The 22,544-nt window shown below is 40.0% G+C and overlaps 1 protein-coding gene across 3 annotated transcripts in view; it reads right to left on the bottom strand.

Moving 5' to 3' along the window:
* Positions 1-10,630: 10,630 nt before the first annotated feature.
* Positions 10,631-22,544, bottom strand: part of LOC136830562 (chitooligosaccharidolytic beta-N-acetylglucosaminidase-like) — a 21,990-nt gene continuing 10,076 nt past the window's right edge. The window contains exons 4-9 of one of the 3 annotated variants that reach the window (XM_067090072.1): positions 17,276-17,443; positions 16,250-16,474; positions 15,616-16,002; positions 14,850-14,993; positions 11,928-12,455; positions 10,631-10,985 (exon numbers count right to left, since the gene is read on the bottom strand). In XM_067090072.1, the coding sequence (XP_066946173.1) occupies positions 10,806-10,985; positions 11,928-12,455; positions 14,850-14,993; positions 15,616-16,002; positions 16,250-16,474; positions 17,276-17,443 (1,632 nt within the window). In that variant the 3' untranslated portion in view covers positions 10,631-10,805. The remainder of the gene's footprint in view (positions 10,986-11,927; positions 12,456-14,849; positions 14,994-15,615; positions 16,003-16,249; positions 16,475-17,275; positions 17,444-22,544) is intronic. The other 2 variants (XM_067090073.1, XM_067090074.1) reach the window with 2 other exon arrangements.

Raw genomic sequence — 22,544 nt, 5'->3', positions numbered from 1 at the left:
TATTGTCTGATAATGGTGTCACCTAATCAGATGATAAGGAGATTTGCTGCTTGTTTACAATGTGAACATATTCCTGACGATTGAGAGTCTTATCTATCTGTCTAACGTCCTTTCTCAATGTAGTTTTCACATTTGTCATCTTCTTTCTATTTTCCTTTGGTCTCTGTCTCCTTTTTCCACCAGTTTTTCAACCTTTTTATCCAAGTCCGTTGCTTTTCTTCTCTTTAATTTCACGTCTCTTAGTATTTATCTGCATACTACTCTTTTATTGTTAATTTTCTCTCTCTTTCTTTCTTCTGCGAAGATCTATCTTTTGCCTTACTTCTCTCTCTTTACACCTCTCTCTCTCTTCTCTCTCTCTCTCTCTCTCTTTCACTAAGGAGACATAGCTAGAGAAATCATATTGAAATCTGTGCAAAAACTCGTCGCCAGTACCTGAAGGCATTTGAGAAACTAGTACCGGATTGTCAGGTCAATATTTGAAGAGCAGTTATTTACCTTTGCTGTACTGGTTTATCATTATAAGTTTGACTATGTTGCATGTATACTCTCATCTGAGGCTTGCTGTAGATTTACAACTCACACACACACACACACACACACACATATATATATATATATATATATATATATATATATATATATATTATTAGTTCTTACTCAGAGGAAACTGATTTTCACCACTAAAATTTGATGTTAAAGAACAAAGCTGGTGCAATGTCTCTGATATGACCCTGCATGAGCAAATTGAGAGTCTTGAAAATTCCAGCTAGTGTACTGTAGTCTGAAAGAGAGAGAGAGAGAGAGAGAGAGAGAGAGAGAGAGAGAGAGAGAGAGAGAGAGAGAAGGGGGGGGAAGTAAGTGGATTAGGAGAGGTAGAATAAAACCAAGCAGAAGGAGTAAGAGAGAGAGAGAGAGAGAGAGAGAGAGAGAGAGAGAGAGAGAGAGAGAGAGAGAGAGAGAGAGAGGTGGGGGAGGAAGTAATGGATTAGGAGAGGTAGAGTAAGACTGAGAAGATGGCGCGAGAGAGAGAGAGAGAGAGAGAGAGAGAGAGAGAGAGAGAGAGAGAGAGAGAGAGAGAGAGAGAGAGAGAGAGAGAGAGAAGGGAAAGGGAAGTAAGTGGATTAGGAGAGGTAGAGTGAGACCAAGAAGATGGCGTAAGAGAGAGAGAGAGAGAGAGAGAGAGAGAGAGAGAAAGAGAGATCATAACCTAACCAGCTCGATGTTTGTCATTTCTCTCTCTCTCTGCGAGAAGATCCATCAGAATAAAGAGAAGCTATCCTTGACACGAGAGAGAGAGAGAGAGAGAGAGAGAGAGAGAGAGAGAGAGAGAGAGAGAGAGAGAGAGAGGGCAGTGGATTAGGAGAGGTAGAATAAAACCAGCAAGAGAGAGAGAGAGAGAGAGAGAGAGAGAGAGAGAGAGAGAGAGAGAGGTGGGGGAGGAAGCACATGGATTAGGAGAGGTAGAGTAAGACTGAGAAGATGGCGTGAGAGAGAGAGAGAGAGAGAGAGAGAGAGAGAGAGAGAGAGAGAGAGAGAGAGAGAGAGAACCAGGGAAGTAAGTGGATTAGGAGAGGTAGAGTGAGACCAGTAAGAGAGAGAGAGAGAGAGAGAGAGAGAGAGAGAGAGAGAGAGAGAGAGAGAGAGGGCATAACCTAACCAGCCATGTTCTCTCTGCGAGAAGATCCATCAGAATAAAGAGAATTATTATTTGACACGAGAGAGAGAGAGAGAGAGAGAGAGAGAGAGAGAGAGAGAGAGAGAGAGAGAGAGAGAGCAGGAATTTACAGCAACAGGCAAACACCAGGAAGGTGGCTTCGTTAAACATTCTAAGGGCATAGCCAAGCCATGTTGACCATCAAGGATTTGTATTGAGGCCAGACAAGGGCTTCACCTCATCAGTAGAAGATATGTCTTAGATACGAATTCATTATTATTATTATTATTATTATTATTATTATTATTATTATTATTATTACTGCTAAGAAATTCACAATCTCGTGAAAAACAGTTTGTGCAATAAAAATCCACAGTTATATAGTAAACTATATTTTACAATATAAAATCGAAAAGTATTTTACAGATAATGTAGTTTACTATATAATTGTGGGTTTTTATTACACAAAAATTATTATTATTATTATTATTATCATTATTATTATTATTATTATTATAGCTCTGTTTCCACGGCATTTAATTTATAAAGTCTTCTCTATTCTTCTTATCTTTTTATTTCTTCAGCCAAAGAGTATAGAAAAGTAAAGAGTGGACAGTGGCGAGAGTCCTTACGGGAAAATTGTAACAGTGGGACAGGTGGCGCCATCCGACGGTGAGCGCGTTAACTGCGACAGCATTTGTTCGTACTGGCATAGAACACTCTAATGCTTAAGACGAATGTTAGCACTTTGTGGGTTGGAACACTGTCTCCTGATCTTTTATTATTATTTATATAGTAATGCATTAATCTGGATTGATTATTTAAATATTCCATTGGGAAAAAATTAGTAAATGCATACATAACTACTGGTGCTAAACCAGGTTTCATTTTGGATGAAAGGAAATAAATAAATAAATAAATAAATAATAAAGTTATAAGATATATCAGGCCAGACTATAAACAAACTCCGTTGTAAATTGATATCTTTATTTTATCACACTGGAAATGATATCTATATTTTATTATGCTGGGCCGGGATGCACTAATATTTACGATGGTGCAAAGTAAAGCTTTTGTTCGTTACATTACATTTTTGGGTTCTTTAAGGTTTTTCCAACATTACATAGTCACATACCAGATCGTAATTAACTTTCTTTCGAACTTTTTTCTGCGACTGTAGACAAATACAAACATGTTTCTAACCATATTATTCAGAGATTAAATGCAAAACAGAGATATTATCACAAGGGAAGCCAGAAAAATGAGGATACAACTTAAGACATCACTAGTATGTTTAGCACGCCTGGGGCCCTGCACTGCAAGTATACATTTTCAGTATCACAGATGACTGAACCAGTGGCGTGATTTGGGGGGGCTGGGGGAGGCAACTGCGCCCCCCAAGACTCAAGTTACCCCCCGCCCCAAGCCTCAACTTGCCCCCCCTCACACCCCCAAACTCCAAGAAGTAACAGCAGCGGGTTTTCCATTATTCCTACCGAAATTCAAATGTGTCACCACATTAAGTTATATCTGTCTATCTATCTATCTATCTATCTATCTATCTATCTATCTATCTATCTATCTATCTATCTATCTATCTATCAATCTATCAATCTGTATTTCTCTATCACACACAATGTTTTTTTGTCTGCCTATTTTGCTGAAACCCCTTGCTCATGTGGCTTCAAAAAGCACATAAAATAGCTCAAAATAAAAATAAAAAACTCAGCTGGTTAGGCTCGCTTCGCTCGCCAAACCATCTTTGCCCCCACCAACAAAAATCCGAAATGACGCCCCTGGCTGAACTTCACAAGATTTCTGTTCTTTCGACCTGCAGCTAAAAGACTTTTGTTTGCATCTTTCAAAGTGTGATGATGACTGATGCTTATGTAGTAAATGTCAGAAACCATCTTTCTATACTCGTTTTCCATCTGAGCCATCTTGTCGTGAAAGACTGTACTGGGCACAATTAGCTCCTCTCCTAGTGTGTTACCGAAAGTCTTCTTGGAAGGGAAAACACGAACGGGGTTGTGTGGGTCGAGAGTACTTTGAAGCTCTGTCCTGCATTCTCTACAAACCTTGTGACGAGTCTTACGCCCAATGAAACCTGTGATGCATGCTAACACATTGCATTCCTCGAGTGGTAGGTCTCCCCCAGGAAGGGTGATTACTGACTGTACTGATACAGGAGTTGGCAGAGAAGAATGTGTGACTTTCACTGCAGATTTTGCAAAACCTGAAGTCTCTATGTAGTTCAGAATTACCAAGAAGGTATGAATGTCTTCTCGGCAGTTAGCACCAGCACTTGGGACCATAATAGCATTCACCATGACTTGGCGGAATGCACTCCTGAACTGACATGCTTCTGGATTGTCCCTGTGCCCATTTTTCCCCCGAACTATTGAAAATAAATTCTCCAAAGAATCTTGATTGACAGCTTGTACTTTGAACGTAACTCATCCCACAACTGTAACAGACCTTTGAGTGCCATCTGCCATCTAGAGAGGCAAGGCAACTTTCTCGGATCAAGTGATTTGATACCATCCAACCATGTGAGGCAGTAAACTAGAAATTCCTTGTGACCTGATTTCAGACTCATGGCATCTCGCATTTTTGCATTACTGGTACGAGTTCCACTATTGAAACAATTGAACAATTGGTCCCTCTCCTCAACAAATTCTGTGTACTCTTAAATCAACACACAATCCATTCCTCATCAGGAGCATTTGACAGTATGGGAAAGGGTGACATATCAACCAAATTAATTAAATATCTAATAATTAGATAATTTAAACAAACTTTTACTGAGCACATTTCTCCTCATACCACACTACACCACCAGTGCTCATTTTTTACAGGAATGTTTGTGTGACAGCAGGAGCAGAAGAACAATAATGTGGAAATGCAAGAAAGAAGACCACCCAAAGAGGAATCAAAAAGAAGAAATCTAAGTGATTATGACTCTGAGAGTTTCCGGGGAAACCCAATTAAACAAACAAATAGCTTGAGCAGTGAGAGAATGGCTTATTCGCTACAACAGCACTCAGTAACCATTGTAGTGTCTAGACAAAACGTGGTGAATTAAACAACCAAAGCAGAGAGCTTAGAGTACAGCATACTCTTTGGTCAAAGGAACAACGAGAGAATAACCATCAACATATCTCATAATTTCGTCAGTGTGAACTTAGTTTTGATAAAACGTAACTGAAAACATATCACCCACCTTTCCTTGCCTTTGGGGAATCGAAAAAATGATAACTCAGTCCTTTTCTTCCTTGAATTCCGGCAATTAACTGCAGCAGAACTGTGTCCCGGTCATGTTGTTGACAGCTTCCAATTACGCGCCCGCCGGTAGAGGCGCCACCGTCTCCCCGCCGTTACAAAGGGAAGGCACGAGTGTCCTCTCTCTGCATAAATTAAATGCTCTTTGAACCAGCTAGGGTTTTAATGAAACTGCCCTCAAAGAAGGGTTCTTCCTTTATTATTATTATTATTATTATTATTATTATTATTTTAAATTATTGTTATTATTATTTTTAAAAAATAGATGCCATGAATTAAAATGATGGCATGACATATTTATGAATAATAATAATAATAATAGGAATTTGTGCCAAAAAGGTCACTTTGGCAAAGCCTTCCTGATAGCTGGGCAGAAGAAAACAAGGTAAAAAGAAAACGAAGAAATAAAAAAATGCAAAAATAAACAGTTATAGCATTTTTAATAGAAATGGGATACAAAACAGAGCAGTCCCTTGTACTTCCTCATGGAGCCTTTGCGAGGTCCCAGAACCTCGGTGAAGTGCAGTTATTATTGTTATTTTTATTATTATTATTAGTGTTAAGAAGATGAAACCTATTCATATGGAACAAGCCCACCAAAGGGGCCACTGACTTGAAATTCAAGGTTCCAGAGAATATTAAGGCGTTCATTAGGAAGAAGTAACAGAAGGTAAAGGGGAATAAAGAAAGAAAAGATCTCACTTATTAAAAAAGAAAAAATTAATTAATAAATGAAAAATCCGAATCCCTGAAGCCAGAGAAGGAAGCTGGCCCCAATTCTTCTGTGGGCCTGGGATGCGTGACCATCTTCGACTTCGGCGCTTCTCAGGCTGGAGTGGGCGGTATACAAGCATCTCTTCAGGGATTACTGGTTGGCCTTGGAAGGACCTCCATAATGTCAGAGGTGTTTTCCTGTTGGATACGTATGCATTTTATTTAAAGACATCTGGTTTTTTTCTTGTAGGTAATAATAATAATAATAGTTGTTGTCCAACTTTAGCACTGAACAGAAAAGAAATACAAATAGGATCAGAATGAATCAATGAAAAATCAATTCGACTGAATCTGTTATTATCTTCAAAACATTAATAATAATAATAATAATAATAATAATAATAATAATAATAATAATAATAATAATAATAATAATAATCTCATGCACATTATAGCCAGTATTCGTTTTATTAATTTTTTTATACGATTGTACAGTTACGAACCGACTGACCTTGAGAATACGTATTAGTGATCAAAATAGAGACTGCCTTGCTGGACAGACGTTGAACTGGACCCCCAAACTTCAACACTTAGCCACTCCCCTTTAGAGCTTATAAAATTATATATATATACAGTATATATATATATATATATATATAGAAATCATCAACACACAATCACGTGTGGAACAGAAATAAATTTCTGACTCACGTCGGGATCGAACCCAGGTCTCTCAGGTGGAAAGCAAGGGCGTTACCCACTGGGCCATACAAGTCTAAAAGAAGTCGGAACCTGAGAGCAACTGCACCCAAGGAATTACCTGGGCAAGCTAACTGCTTGCATACCAGCGAGTTTTCCCCAACTTCCCGACTCAGCAATGACCCAATGGACAACATTTCATTCGAATTATCCCTTCTGGAGTGAATAAGATAGAAATCATCAACACACAATCACGTGTGGAACAGAAATAAATTTCTGACTCACGTCGGGATCGAACCCAGGTCCTCAGGTGGAAGTACCCACTGGGCCATACAAGTCTAAAAGAAGTCGGAACCTGAGAGCAACTGCACCCAGAATTACTGGGCAAGCTAACTGCTTGCATACCAGCGAGTTTTTCCCAACTTCCCTGACTCAGCAATGACCCAATGGACAACATTTCATGGAATTATCCCTTCTGAGTGAATAAGATAGAAATCATCAACACACAATCACGTGTGGAACAGAAAGGGGAGCAGGTCTCTCAGGTTATCTCACTTGATATACCAGCGAAGTTTTCGACAACTTCCCCCGACTTCATAACCCAATGGACAACATTTCATTCGAATTATCCCTTCTGAGTGAATAAGATAGAAATCATCAACACACAATCACGTGTGGAACAGAAATAAATTTCTGACTCACGTCGGGATCGAACCCAGGTCTCTCAGGTGGTCATTGCTGAGTCGGGAAGTTGGGGAAAACTCGCTGGTATGCAAGCAGTTAGCTTGCCCAGGTAATTCCTGTGAACTCAGGTTCCGACTTTTAGACTTGTATGGCCCAGTGGGTAACGCCCTGCTTTCCACCTGAGAGACCTGGTTCGATCCTGACGTGAGTCAACGTGATTGTGTGTTGATGAACTATCTTATTCATCAGAAGGATTTTGAATGAAATGTTGTCCATTGGGTCATTGCTGAGTCGGGAAGTTGGGGAAAAATCGCTGGTAAGTTAGCTTGCCCAGGTAATTCCTTGGTGCAGTTGCTCAGGTTCCGACTTCTTTTAGACTTGTATGGCCCAGTGGGTAACGCCCTTGCTTTCCACCTGAGAGACCTGGGTTGATCCTGACGTGAGTCAGAATTTATATATATATATATATATATATATATATATATATATATATATATATATATATATATATATATATATTCATTTAAGCCTGGAAGTCTCTGGTACTGAAAACTGGAACTCCAGGACTATACCTGGATTCGTCAAATGCTCTCAGTTTTCCAATGAGGGAACGAAAGGAGAGACAGTTATGCTCTCACTGAGGAGACAGCAGCCGGTGACGTCATTTCATTAATTGATATGTTTAATCTTCTGGCTACACTGCGCAGCAAACAGCCTCTCAGGAAAACGGAACTTCGGAAGTTTTGGAATTCAAAAGAAGGCGGATATTCCACATCCAGAAATGGGTGGGATGAACTCGTTATCGCGGAAGAGACGATTTTTCTTGGCGTTCTAACGAGGCTAGTACTAAACACGGCGTCCTGTTGAGCTTCCGCTATGGTTAGTACTAGCACCTAGGGGAACAAAGATATCGCTTATTAATATAATTTGTCGACTAAACAATATAGAAATGGGTGAATATAGTGCTTTGATCCCCGAGGGGCTAGTGCTAAACACGGCGTCCCATTGAGCTTCCGCCATGTTTAGTACTAGCCCCTCGGGGATCAAAGACGTCGTTTATTAATATAATTTGTCGACCAAACAATATAGAAATGGGTATATACAATGTTTTGATTCCCGAGGGGCTAGTACTAGACACGGCGTCCCATTGAGCTTCCAACATGATTAGTACTAGCACTTAGGGGAACAAAGATATCTCTTATTAATATAATTTGTCGACCAAACAATATAGAAATGGGTGTATACAGTACTTTGATCCCCAAGGGGCTAGTACTAAACACGGCGTCCCAAGTAGCTACCGCCATGTTTAGTACTAGCCCCTCCGGGATCAAAAGATATCGTTTATTAATATAATATGTCGACCAAACAATATAAAAATGGGTGTATACGGTACTTTGATCCCCGAGGGGCTAGTACTAAACACGGCGTCCCAGGGAGATTCCGCCATGTTTAGTACTAGCCCCAAGGGGATCAAAGTATTATATACGCCCATTAATTATTATATACACCCATTATTAATAAGCGAATATCATCCTGCAGCCGTCTGCTCTACATTTACCATACGGCGTTTAGTACTAGCGTAGATAACAAGCCAGAGTCGCATCGTTATCTCTATCCAGATAAAGCCGACGTTATCGGCCCCAGAGAGAGAGATAGAGAGAGAGAGAAAGAATGTCGGCGTCTTTGTAACGCGATCTCGCTGACGTCAGTTCCATGATGACTTGCAGCGCATGCGCACTTGATAAAAGGGAACGCCTGACACTCGACGAAAAATACGTCAAGCTGCGGGATTATCTTGGCAGTCTTAAGGAAGGTTATTATTGCTCCGTTAGGGGGATATCGAATCCGAGTTGCAATGCTTACCTCTCTCTCTCTCTCTCTCTCTCTCTCTCTCTCTCTCTCTCTCTCTCGGTGTATTAACCCTTCTTTCATTCTTCTTTAGACTGAGGAGTTCTGGAGACTGAGTCGGGCTTCTATGCCCAGTCACGGGCACCACATTGTTAAAAAAGGGGGAATTCTCAGTTCCAGAGGTCCTTCATTCCCTTCATTCCTCACACCTCTGGACTGTGGAACAGCTTCCCAGAGGATGGTGTGCATTGGAACTTCAAAAGTTCAAGGAAGGTGCAATGCAGTCCTACCCTAATACAATTCAACTTGTATTTTTATTATTTTACCTATATCTTTATTTATTTATTAATTTGTTAATTTATCTGGTTTTCTAATAGCTTTCTGTAATTCCCATTACCTTCCGTTGCTTCTTTCGAATGGACGCCATATTCTTTGGAAGCTTGAAATTCAAGTCAGTGGCCCTTGTGGTGGGCTTGTTCCATATGAATAGGGTTCATCTTCTGAATAATAATAATAATAATAATAATAATAATAATAATAATAATAATAATAATAATAATAATAATAATAATAATAATAATAATAACAATTCGCAAGGGGTGATTTCCAAGACTTGTAGAGACCTTTAGGGGTGACAAGCCTGGTAACTGAAATTGAATGTATGTATGTTTGCTCTGCTTAGAATTTAGAGATGATTATTATTATAGAATAACTGGCTATTCAATAATTACCTTCCATACTCACTGGAAAGGCCAGCGACCATTAATTTCCACAACAAATTATCTCTAATTTCATCGAAGCCCCCAAAAGGGGTATTGCTTATTTTGCTGGTGGCGGAATTAGTAGATGAAGTTAGATGGACAGGCTAGGCTGAACTAGGAAGAATATTGATGAGGGCGTGTACGCCTGAATTTGACTTAAATCATGATGCTTTCTTTGGTTATAGAAGCATTAAATATGTGAGGTTGTATATGTGTCAAGCTAAACTGCAACATTTCGATAATCTCCTCGACACCTGCATAATCGTTTATGGAGCGTCAATCTAGATCATCTAGTCATTATCATTTATGGTCTGATAACAAAGCTCCGAGTCCTCTGAGAACTCTTATCAAAATGGGATCACCCGTCTCTGGTTCTCTCTCTGGGGACACCTTTTATCTTCGTGATTATCGTCGATCCCAGACTTTTTTTTTTGTAACATGATAAGAACGATCATATTAACTGCCCCTGTTGTTCCTGGTTTGAAAGGTACTGAAGTTATTGACCCTTCAGTCGTTTCTCATTTTAAAGTCAGGCTGACATGGAAATCTAGGCTTTAAAGGCTCACCTTTCCCCAGGTATATTTGACGTCTAAAGCTACAGTTGTCTTAAACGAGGATTTCTTCAAAGGCTTTCGCCGAATTTGATAAGGTCGCTTAGCTCTAGAAATTTTTCTGGATTATTTATGATAAGCATTTATGGAGGTAATTTCACCAACTCTACTGAACAGTAATTCAGAGTGTAACATGTTACATGAGCTCTTTAGTCTCAGTTCATTCACCTCGAAGTGTTCTCTACATTTAACTATAAAGGTTTCATCCCATGTCTATAGCTCTAGTGCAGATTGGTAACACACCAGTACTTGCAGTGCAGGTCTAACAGGAGCTACAGAAAGTTAACTATTTAAGCAGTCTATGAAAGAGATCCAGACTAAATCTACTGTAGTTGGTCTAATGAATACAATTAGGAAGGAAATGAAACAATCACTTTAACTAAAGTATTTGCCGGCATATAAGAAATCTCTTAAATATTTGGAACATTAGTTTACAGAAGGTCAAGGATTATATACCATTTGTAACATGGTTTGGAAAACGATACGTTGACATTTTCACAAGTAAATTCCTCTTGCTCTACTCCTAACGGTAAAGGCCGATGTTTAACCTTATCTGAGGTAACAGAGCTTCTCATTCTGGTGACACCACTCAGGCTGGATGCGGTCAGCCATGACCCCTCTCTGGAATAGCCTTTGTCTCTGGTGGATGAAGCGGATTTCAGCTGGTTCCCAGTTATGCTTTGGATTCGTCCAGAGCCTCTCTGCAAGCGCGGCGCCACGGGGCCATAGCTGAAAAGACAAGGTAAAATGAAACATCCATCTGAGGTTCTCAACTTCAGCTGCGATGGGTGCATCACCCGAAACATTCACTGGCCTATATCTTTACCCTAGTGGCAAATGTAGCCAATAATGGAAATCAAACTGGAATTCTACTGTGTGAAATCCCCTGAGCAGACATTCAAAACTTTGATTTTTGCCAACATGGAAAATACATTGGCTACTCTGTGCAAAGCTTGGTGGAAGAAATGGCCAGTACATGTGATCTTGTGAGCCAACCTTTCCCTCTTGTCTTTGACTGGACATGACAGCCTGAACCACACGTGCAGGGTAACGGTGCTTGAATCTCGACTAGGTAAAGTTTATCACTGACTTTCTGGATAAGTACCACTTCTTTTCTTACTTCTATCATGCCTAGGTCCATCATGCCTTGTCTAAACAAGAACATTAAAAGTCCTATACCAACTACCACTGATTCATAAAAATTTTTGGAATCTGCTTAACTGTCATGATGTCACGACAGTGTTAGTCATTGGCGCTGATGATAAACACTAATGCTGTGAACAGTAATAAATAAGGTAAGTAAAATTCTACCTTCTATCCTATGTAATGGTTGAAATTTGCATTGACGAATACCGTACAGATAAGAAATAACAGCTATACATTTAGCACAGATTCAGAGCAGGATCATCAGAAAATAGCTATGGAGTACAGCACTCTATAGAAAAAGGAGATAAAGCCTAACAAAGATGCAATCTGAAAAAGAAACCAGCGAGAGGATTGTCCAACATCGCTGAGAACCAAGGTGTTCCAGAAATCTTAGACCTCGACATTCCTGGGAAGGACATTAGGTCACCTTTGTGTGGGACATGCAAGATGTTCAAACTCATATGAACAAGACCATGGCTATTAAAGAATTAGACACTAAAAGTCACACCTTTCCCACCAACTCACCTTTGCATCAAGAGAAGCATCATCTACCTGCTGACTCCAGAGAACAGCCTCTCCACCGAGCAACAGCTTCTTCTGGTACGACCCGGTCTCATTGGAGGCAACGTCGTGAGGACTGTTGTCGTAGACAGCCTGCCACCCCTTGTACGACCCGCAAGGGTGCTGGCCTTTGGTCACCCATGACCCAAAGCCACAGTTCAGGAACCAGGCGTCTGAATTGCTTAGTATCACGTGGTAGCCCTTCTTCAGGAGGTCTCCAATGACTCTCTGGTCTTTGACACTTCCGCTGGCTTGAATGATGTACTTGCGAGGGTCGAGGTATTTGTCAGCCTTTTCTGCACTAGTCAGCTGGGAATTCCAGAGGATGCCCTGGACCTTTCCAGTCTGATTGTCTGCGGGGAACATGTTGTAAACATTGGACTGGAATTCGCTCCAGAGGTCGAGGAAGGAGTCAACTGATTGGTTCAAACCTCTTTCAGTCAAGTGGCTGACGATTTCTTCAGTGGTATTCCAGCAGTTCAAGTTTACTTCCTACAAAAAAGTTGATTTATTTAATATCTATTTGTGGCGTCACATGGTTAAGTAGTTGTGAATGAAGTGTATTATAAGCAGAACTTATTTATACGTTTATAGATGCACAAGTGCAGAAAAATATGAAAACTTATCAGATGTTTACTGCTTGGAGGTATAGAATTACCCCTGAAACTCAGTTGAATACACACCACACATATATATGTGTATATATTTATATATATATATATATATATATATATATATATATATATATATATATATATATATATATATATATATATATATATGTGTGTGTATATATGTGTGTATATATATATATATATATATATATATATATATATATATATATATATATATATATATATATATATATATATATATATATATATATATATATATATATATATATTGCTACTCCTTTAATCTATTTGTGACCAGTTTTTTCAATTCTTCAGTAAGATTACCTTGCTTCATTCGTTAATGTCGACAGGATAACCTTAAACTTCAGGAGTTCAGGTGAATACATTTGACAGCAGAATACTTAGAGAGATAAATATGTAAAGCAACTCTTGTCCTTCTGAATGAGTGATGCAGCAGAAGTTTGTGAAAGGTTAGTCCTTATTAAAATCGAAGGGAGAGAGAATATAGTTCTGCTCCAGAAAGAAATTCTGTTTTCACTTTGAAAATCTATTGGAATCGAACAAAATCATCTGAAAAGTAGAGGACATATATATTTTTGACATTTCCCAGAAAGGCAAATTTTTTTATTTTTTTTTTTATTTTGAACAAATGGTCAAATTAAGTGAATCAGAGAGAGAAGTCATGTTTTTTTCTGCCTGTTTTTGATTATCAACATGAAAAATATACAAAAAAAAAAAAGCAAAATAATGGACAGAGTTTTTTGTGGGAGACGTGATATCAGGACGCGTTTGATATTTTACAACAGATCTGTCTTACCTGTCCTCCAAAGTGGAAATTTTAAAACAGAACTGTCTTACCTGTCCTCCAAAGTAGAAATTTTACAACAGATCTGTCTTGCCTGTCCTCCAAAGTGGAAATTTTACAACAGAACTCTCTTACCTGTCCTCCAAAGTGGAAATTTTACAACAGAACTGTCTTACCTGCCCTCCAAAGTGGAAATTTCACAACAGATCTGTCTTGCCTGTCCTCCAAAGTGGAAATTTCACAACAGACCTGTCTTACCTGTCCTCCAAAGTGGAAATTTCACAACAGATCTGTCTTACCTGTCCTCCAAAGTGGAAATTTCACAACAGATTTGTCTTACCTGTCCTCCAAAGTGGAAATTTCACAACAGATCTGTCTTACCTGTCCTCCAAAGTGGAAATTTCACAACAAATCTGTCTTACCTGTCCTCCAAAGTGGAAATTTCACAACAGATATGTCTTACCTGTCCTCCAAAGTGGAAATTTTACAACAGATCTGTCTTGCCTGTCCTCCAAAGTGGAAATTTCACAACAGATATGTCTTACCTGTCCTCCAAAGTGGAAATTTTACAACAGATCTGTCTTGCCTGTCCTCCAAAGTGGAAATTTCACAACAGATCTGTCTTACCTGTCCTCCAAAGTGGAAATTTCACAACAGATCTTTCTTACCTGTCCTCCAAAGTGGAAATTTTTTAACAGATCTGTCTTACCTGTCCTCCAAAGTGGAAATTTTTCAACAGATCTGTCTTACCTGTCCTCCAAAGTGGAAATTTTTCAACAGATCTGTCTTACCTGTCCTCCAAAGTGGAAATTTTTCAACAGGTCTGTCTTACCTGTCCTCCAATGTGGAAATTTTTCAACAGATCTGTCTTACCTGTCTTCCAAAGTGGAAATTTTTCAACAGATTTGTCTTACCTGTCCTCCAGAGTGGAAATTTTTCAACATATCTGTCTTACCTGTCCTCCAAAGTGGAAATTTTTCAACAGATCTGTCTTACCTGTCCTCCAAAGTGGAAATTTTAAAACAGATCTGTCTTACCTGTCCTCCAAAGTGGAAATTTTTCAACAGATCTGTCTTACCTGTCCTCCAAAGTGGAAATTTTACAACCGACCTGTCTTACCTGTCCTCCAAAGTGGAAATTTTACAACAGACCTGTCTTACCTGTCCTCCAAAGTGGAAATTTCACAACAGATCTGTCTTACCTGTCCTCCAAAGTGGAAATTTTACAACAGACCTGTCTTACCTGTCCTCCAAAGTGGAAATTTTACAACAGATTTGTCTTACCTGTCCTCCAAAGTGGAAATTTTTTAACAGATCTGTCTTACCTGTCCTCCAAAGTGGAAATTTTTCAACAGATCTGTCTTACCTGTCCTCCAAATGGAAATTTTACAACAGAACTCTCTTACCTGTCCTCCAAAGTGGAAATTTTACAACAGATCCGTCTTACCTGCCCTCCAAAGTGGAAAAGATCCAGAGGTGCGAAAATGTCAGCCATTTCTTCATAAATCTGAGTCAGAATTCCATATGTGTTGTTGTTGGCGATGTTCAGCTGTCCACAGGGAGGCTCAGTGCAGTATGTTGACCAGGGCTCCTGGAAGAAGGGAATGTAAGTCAGTTGAAGGGCTTAAGGTGACAAAAATAACAAACATTTAGATGCTGTGTCCAAATGGAAGGACAGAAGAAAAGGAACTTGGGTTAATTTCAAAAGGCTTTTCAACACTTGCTGGTGGACCTATGCACGTTTACCTGTCTCAGGTATGTACACCTGCGGTTTACCCGCTCAAGTAGAACTGCACAGGTGTACTCATAGTACTCTACACGCCTACAGGCATACAGGTATGACTGCGTGGGTTTACCTGTTCAGGTTAGCCATTAGAGGTATAAATGTAGGTGTGTGTGTGTGTGTATGTATATGTAAATATATTTCTTTAACCATATACACAGAAGCAAAATTATTTATGATCCAAGTATATTAACTTTGGACTGACTTAGGCATTATGGATTTACAAAAAGTTTTCTCCAAAGAAACTCAAAACATTGTAAATAGCTAAATAAATTGCTGATATGGACAATCCCGGTAGGTCCCACTTCCTCAAGCAACAAATAAATGAAATGAAATAAGTTGTAATGAATGAATGTATGGAAATGAAGACATGGACATGACAGTTTTGCAGATACCAACTTGTCCCATTCATTCAACTCTTTCCGCTTACCTGCTTAACGCACACAGCCATCTTGCCAAGTCCCTTCTTCTCCGTCCATTGCCACCCGTTACCAACATGACCGGGGGCACTAAATTCGGGAACCACCCGAATCCCTCTCACTCTCGCGTACTCCACGACGTGCGAAACGTCCGAGGTATTGTATATCTGTCTCTGGCTATAGGATCCGAAGTAGGACATATCTGGCAAGGACTTCAAGTACAGAGGGAACGAGGCTGTGTCTGTGATGTGCCAATGCAGGGTGTTGAGTTTGTTGGCAGCCATGGCGTCCAGGGTGCGTTCAATAGCTCTCACGCTGATGAAGTTGCTGGCCGTGTCCAGGAGGATCCCTCGGTACCTGAAGGCGGGTTTGTCGACAACGGCCACTTGTGAAACGATCTGGAAATGTGTGGAGCATATATAAATATAGATAAATTATATATTCACTGATAAACATTGAAGCGTTTGCCCAGGATACAGTGAAAGAAATGGCCAGATTATTCTGACTATATCAAAAAGGTCGTATAGGCTACTCTGCAATCTATCACCACACATTCCTCACGCAGGACTGAAGCTGAACGAGTGCATGAATTCACGTATATTAAGCCCATACACAACCAACACCTTGCCATTCCCCCTCCCGTACCTGCAGCGAGCCCTTCGCGGCGTCGTACTCGATCAGCTGGGAGAGAGTCTCCAGGGCGTGACGAGCGCCGAAGAAGGTCGAGGCGTCGATGGTGACGTTGGTGAGGGAATTCGTCTCGTTGGTCTTGACGTTCAGGACGTAGGCTTCGTTGGTGTTGAGCCTCAGCGTCGTGGCCTTCCCGGTGTTGGACACGCGGATCTTGACGAAGACTTGCTGTTTCTCCTGCTGTGGGGAATCATGGCTGCGTAAAGTGACGCGGAGTCGTTTGGTTCTAGACTAAACACAGGAAGGCTCAAAACTTTTATGGTACTTGTATAAATTCAGTAGCTTCCTTTATAGACAAGAGGATAGGCCTATAAACTTGGTCAGAAAGGTGTTCATACGTAAGGACACAGGGGTATCGATAAAATCACAGTGAGTTGCCTGGGTATGATGGAGAAGTAGGGCCCTAGAGTAGATTAGACAAAGGAAGGCACACAGCTGTTACATTACTTGTAAAATTAGTAACTTCCTTCAGATAAGAAAATATAAAGTTAGGCAGAAAGGTGTTCATATGTAAGGATGCAGGGGCACCAACAAATTGACACTGAGTTGTTTGTGTTTTATGAAGTATGTTAGGTTAGATAAAAAAAAAAGGGGGGGGGAGGCAAACCACTGTTATTATTACTTGTAAAATCAGTAGTATCCTTTAGACAAGAGGATAGGCCTATAAACTTGTTCAGAAAGGTGTTTGTATGCAAGGATACAAGGGCATCAGCTTGCAGCCAATTTTTTATTATAAGGAACTTTAATTTCATTCAAAACTGGTTCTTTGAAGGTCTTATCAATGACTTTGGCTTCCTCAATAATTACTCAGCTAAGGATCGACGTCAATACACTTTTTAGATTTATTATAGCAGTGCTCAGACACTGGCAGTCATAGAACAAAAGCCTCTATTGATGCGTGATGATTACAACCGAATGAAACGGAGACGAATTATTCGCAAAAAAAGAGTGAAATTCAGTCATGAAAGGACGTAGGCCTACCTCATCTGAATCGAAAATCTTCCTAAAGAATCTCTCGTCGGGTTCAGGGACGCCCTTGGCCACGTTGCCCTTGAAGATGTCGAAGGCTTTCTGCAAGAGGTCCTTCACCTCCTGCGTCGGCGCCATTGCCTCCTCGAGGGAAAGCCGGGATAAATTGAAGTGCACTGTCTGGGGGAAAAAGACAGCAGTCATTACTATTATCACAATTATTACAATTCAAAATTAACGGCAGTTGATATAAAACAGAGAATAGGCCTATATTTTTTAAAATGTGAAAGTTGGCAAATAGAAACCAAGAACATCTTTTTAATGCAAAGGACCATTTTGAAAATTTCATAACTATCAAATAAAATTAATATGCTTACTAGCAGGCTACTATATGAATAGATAACAAACTATCAAGCCTTGAAAAATGCATTAAAAGGGTCTATTTTTTCTAAATTTTCTCTCTCTCTCTCTCTCTCTCTCTCTCTCTCTCTCTATATATATATATATATATATATATATATATATATATATATATATATATATATATATATATATATATATATATATATATATATATATCATAGTGTATATGAATCATGTAATCATGTTCACAATTTATAATTTTTTTTTTTTTTTTTTACATATAAGGAAATAAGATATTATAATAGTCTACCCATAAAAAATCAAGGTTTCTCGTTTTCTATTGTTTTCTTGAACATACATAAAAGAAAATGACTCTATTAAATGGGTAACTAGTCTAAAATCTCAAAATGGTTAACGCGAATCTAACTTAAATCATGTTAAACTCATGCTTGGTTACCTCATGTTGAATCACATATCATTATTTCTATTCATGATGCGTATACATCCTCATGGAATAAGCCTTAAGACTATGAAGAATCATTACCAACGGAATAGTAAAATGGTAGAATAAAGAATAGCAAATATGAAAGATTTTGCATAATGTATAACCATGAACAATTGCTACTAGTTAACCAGATATAGGTGAGAAAATCCTGAAGCTAAACTAAGAAAAGAGGCGAAATGGTTGCTTTCGTGTCTCGTCAAGCAAGGAAACTCAAGAAAACTGTATTTGAGTGTCCCCACAAGCAAAGGAAATCAAGGAACGGTTACTTAAGTGTCCCCACAGCAAAGGAACTCAAGGAAGGGTTACTTAAGTGTCCCCATAAGCAAATGAATTCAAGGAAGGGTTACTTAAATGTCCCCATAAGCAAAGGAGCTCAAGAAATTGTTACTTAAGTGTCCCCAGAAGCAAAGGAACTCAAGAAAGGGTTACTGAAGTGTCCCCACAAGAAAAGGAAATCAAGGAACGGTTACTTAAGTGTCCCCACAAGCAAAGGAGTTGAAGGAAGGGTTACTTGAGTGTTCCCACAAGCAAATGAACTCAAGGAATGGTTACTTAAGTGTCCCCACAAGCAAAGGAACTCAAGGAAGGGTTACTTAAGTGTCCCCACAAGCAAAGGAACTCAAGAAAGAGTTACTTAAGTGTCCCCACAAGCAAAGGAACTCAAGGAAGGGTTACTTAAGTGTCCCCACAAGCAAAGGGACTCAATAAAGGGTTACTTAAGTGTCCCCAGAAGCAAAGAAACTCAAGGAAGGGTTAATTAAGTGTCCCCACAACCAAAGAAACTCAAGGAAGGGGTCTCCACAAGCAAAATAACTCAAGAAAGGGTTACTTAAGTGTCACAAACAAAGGAACTCAGGAAGGGTTACTTATGTGTCCCCATAAGCAAAGGAACTCAAGGAAGGGTTACTTAAGTGTCCCCATAACAAAGGAAATCAAGAAATGGTTACTTAAGTGTCCCACAAGCAAATGAACTCAAGGAAGAGTTACTTAAGTGTCCCCAACAAAGGAACTCAAGAAAGGGGAGTGTCCCCACAAGCAAAGGGACTCAAGGAAGGTTTATCTTAGTGTCCCCACAAGCAAGGAACTCAGGAAGGGTTACTTAAGTGTCCCCATAAGCAAAGGAACTCAAGGAAGGGTTAATTAAGTGTCCCCACAACCAAAGAAACTCAAGGAAGGGTTAGTTAAGTGTCTCCACAAGGAAAATAACTCAAGAAAGGGTTACTTAAGTGTCCCCAAAAGCAAAGGAACTCAAGGAAGTGTTACTTAAGTGTCCCCACAACCAAAGAAACTCAAGGAAGGGTTAATTAAGTGTCCCCACAAGCATATAACTCAAGAAGAGGTTACTTAAGTATCCCATAAGCAAAAGAACTCAAGGAAGGGTTACTTAAGTGTCCCCATAAGCAAAGGAACTCAAGAAATGGTTACTTAAGTGTCCCACAAGCAAATGAACTCAAGGAAGGGTTACTCCAGCGTTCCCACAAGCAGAGGAACTCAAGGAAGAGTTACATAAGTGTCTCCATAAGTAAAGGAACTCAAGGAAGGGTTACTTAAGTGTCGCCATACGCAAAGGACCTCAAGGAAGGGTTACTTAAGTGTCCCCATAAGCAAAGGAACTCAAGAATGGGTTACTTAAGTGTCCCCATAAGCAAAGGAACTCAAGGAAGGGTTACCTTAGTGTCCCCACAAGCAAAGGAACTCAAGGAAGGGTTACTTAAGTGTCCCCATAAGCAAAGGAACTCAAGGAAGGGTTACTTAAGTGTCCCCATAAGCAAAGGACATCAAGAAATGATTACTTAAGTGTCCCACAAGCAAATGAACTCAAGGAAGGGTTACTTAAGTGTCCCCACAAGCAAAGGAACTCAAGAAAGGGTTATTTAAGTGTCCCCACAAGCAAAGGGACTCAAGGAAGGGTTACCTTAGTGTCCCCACAAGCAAAGGAACTCAAGGAAGGGTTACTTAAGTGTTCCCACAAGCAAAGGAACTCAAGGAAGGGTTAATTAAGTGTCCCCACAACCAAAGAAACTCAAGGAAGGGTTAGTTAAGTGTCTCCACAAGGAAAATAACTCAAGAAAGGGTTACTTAAGTGTCCCCAAAAGCAAAGGAACTCAAGGAAGTGTTACTTAAGTGTCCCCACAACCAAGGAAACTCAAGGAAGGGTTAGTTAAGTGTCCCTACAAGCAAGTGTCCCATAAGCAAAGGAACTCAAGAAAGGGTTACTTAAGTGTCCCCATAAGAAAAGGAACTGAAGAAATGGTTACTTAAGTGTCCCACAAGCAAATGAACTCAAGGAAGGGTTACTCCAGCGTTCCCACAAGCAAATGAACTCAAGGAAGAGTTACATAAGTGTCTCCATAAGTAAAGGAACTCAAGGAAGGGTTACTTAAGTGTCGCCATAAGCAAAGGACCTCAAGGAAGGGTTACTTAAGTGTCCCCATAAGCAAAGGAACTCAAGAATGGGTTACTTAAGTGTCCCCATAAGCAAAGGAACTCAAGGAAGGGTTACCTTAGTGTCCCCCACAAGCAAAGGGAACTCAAGGAAGGGTTACTTAAGTGTCCCCATAAGCAAAGGAACTCAAGGAAGGGTTACTTAAGTGTCCCCATAAGTAAAGGACATCAAGAAATGGTTACTTAACAAGCAAATGAACTCAAGGAAGGGTTACTTAAGTGTCCCCACAAGCAAAGGAACTCAAGAAAGGGTTATTTAAGTGTCCCCACAAGCAAAGGGACTCAAGGAAGGGTTACCTTAGTGTCCCCACAAGCAAAGAAACACAAGGAAGGGTTACTTAAGTGTCCCCACAAGCAAAGGAACTCAAGGAAGGGTTAATTAAGTGTCCCCACAACCAAAGAAACTCAAGGAAGGGTTAGTTAAGTGTCTCCACAAGCAAAATAACTCAAGAAAGGGTTACTTAAGTGTCCCCACAAGCAAAGAACTCAAGGAAGTGTTATTTAAGTGTCCCCACAACCAAAGAAACTCAAGGAAGGGTTAGTTAAGTGTCCCCACAAGCATATAACTCAAGAAGAGGTTAAGTGTCCCATAAGCAAAGGAACTCAAGGAAGGGTTAAAGTGTCCCCATAAGCAAAGGAACTCAAGGAAGGGTTAGTTAAGTGTCCCACAAGCAAATGAACTCAAGGAAGGGTTACTCCACGTTCAAGGAACTCAAGGAAGAGTTACATAAGTGTCTCCATAAGCAAAGGAACTCAAGGAAGGGTTACTAAAGTGTCCCATAAGCAAAGGACCTCAAAGTGTAACTAAGCAAAGGTACTCAAGAATGGGTTACTTAAGTGTCCCCACAAGCAAAGGAACTCAAGGAAGGGTTAATTAAGTGTCCCCACAACCAAAGAAACTCAAGAAAGGGTTAGTTAAATGTCTCCACAAGCAAAATAACTCAAGAAAGAGTTATTTAAGTGTCCCCACAAGCAAAGGAATTCAAGGAAGTGTTACTTAAGTGTCCCCACAACCAAAGAAACTCAAGGAAGGGTTAGTTAAGTGTCCCCACAAGCAAATAACTCAAGAAGAGGTTACTTAAGTGTCCCATAACAAAGGAACTCAAGGAAGGGGTGTCCCCCATAACCAAAGGAACTCAAGAAACGGTTACTTAAGTGTCCCACAAGCAAATGAAATCAAGGAAGGGTTAGTTAAGTGTCTCCACAAGCAAAGGAACTCAAGGAAGATTACTTAAGTGTTCCATAAGCAAAGGAACTCAAGGAAGGGTTACTTAAGTGTCCCCATAAGTAAAGGAACTCAAGGAAGGGTTAAGTGTCTCCATAAAAAGGAACTCAAGGAAGGGTTAGTTAAGTGTCCCCATAAGCAAAGGAACTCAAGAATGGGTTAAACAAGCAAAGGAACTCAAGGAAGGGTTACGTTAGTGTCCCCACAAGCAAAGGAACTCAAGGAAGGGTTACTTAAGTGTCCCCACAAGCAAAGGAACTCAAGGAAGGGTTAAGTAAGTGTCCCCACAACCAAAGAAATTCAAGGAAGGGTTAGTTAAGTGTCTCCACAAGCAAAATAACTCAAGAAAGTTACTTAAGTGTCCCCACAAGCAAAGGAACTCAAGGAAGGGTTAATTAAGTGTCCCCACAACCAAAGAAACTCAAGGAAGTGTTAGTTAAGTGTCCCCACAAGCATATAACTCAAGAAAGGGTTACTTAAGTGTCCCCGTAAGCAAAGGAACTCAAGGAAGGGTTACTTGAGCGCCTCCTCCAGCAAGGGAACTCGGGGAAGGGTTTGTTGAGTGTCTCTTCAAGCAAGGGAACTCAAGAAATGGTTATCTGAGTTCCCCCACAAGCAAGGGACTCAAGGAAGGGTTACTTGAGTGTTCCCACAAGCAAGGAACCCCAAAAAAGGGTTGGTGGGGAGTCCCCACAAGCAAGGAAACTCAAGAAAGATTACTTAAGTGCCTCCAAAAGCAAGGG

The sequence above is a fragment of the Macrobrachium rosenbergii genome, chromosome 47 (genome assembly GCF_040412425.1).
Source record: "Macrobrachium rosenbergii isolate ZJJX-2024 chromosome 47, ASM4041242v1, whole genome shotgun sequence".
Classification (NCBI taxonomy): domain Eukaryota; kingdom Metazoa; phylum Arthropoda; class Malacostraca; order Decapoda; family Palaemonidae; genus Macrobrachium; species Macrobrachium rosenbergii.
This window is presented reverse-complemented; position numbering and strand designations above follow the sequence as displayed.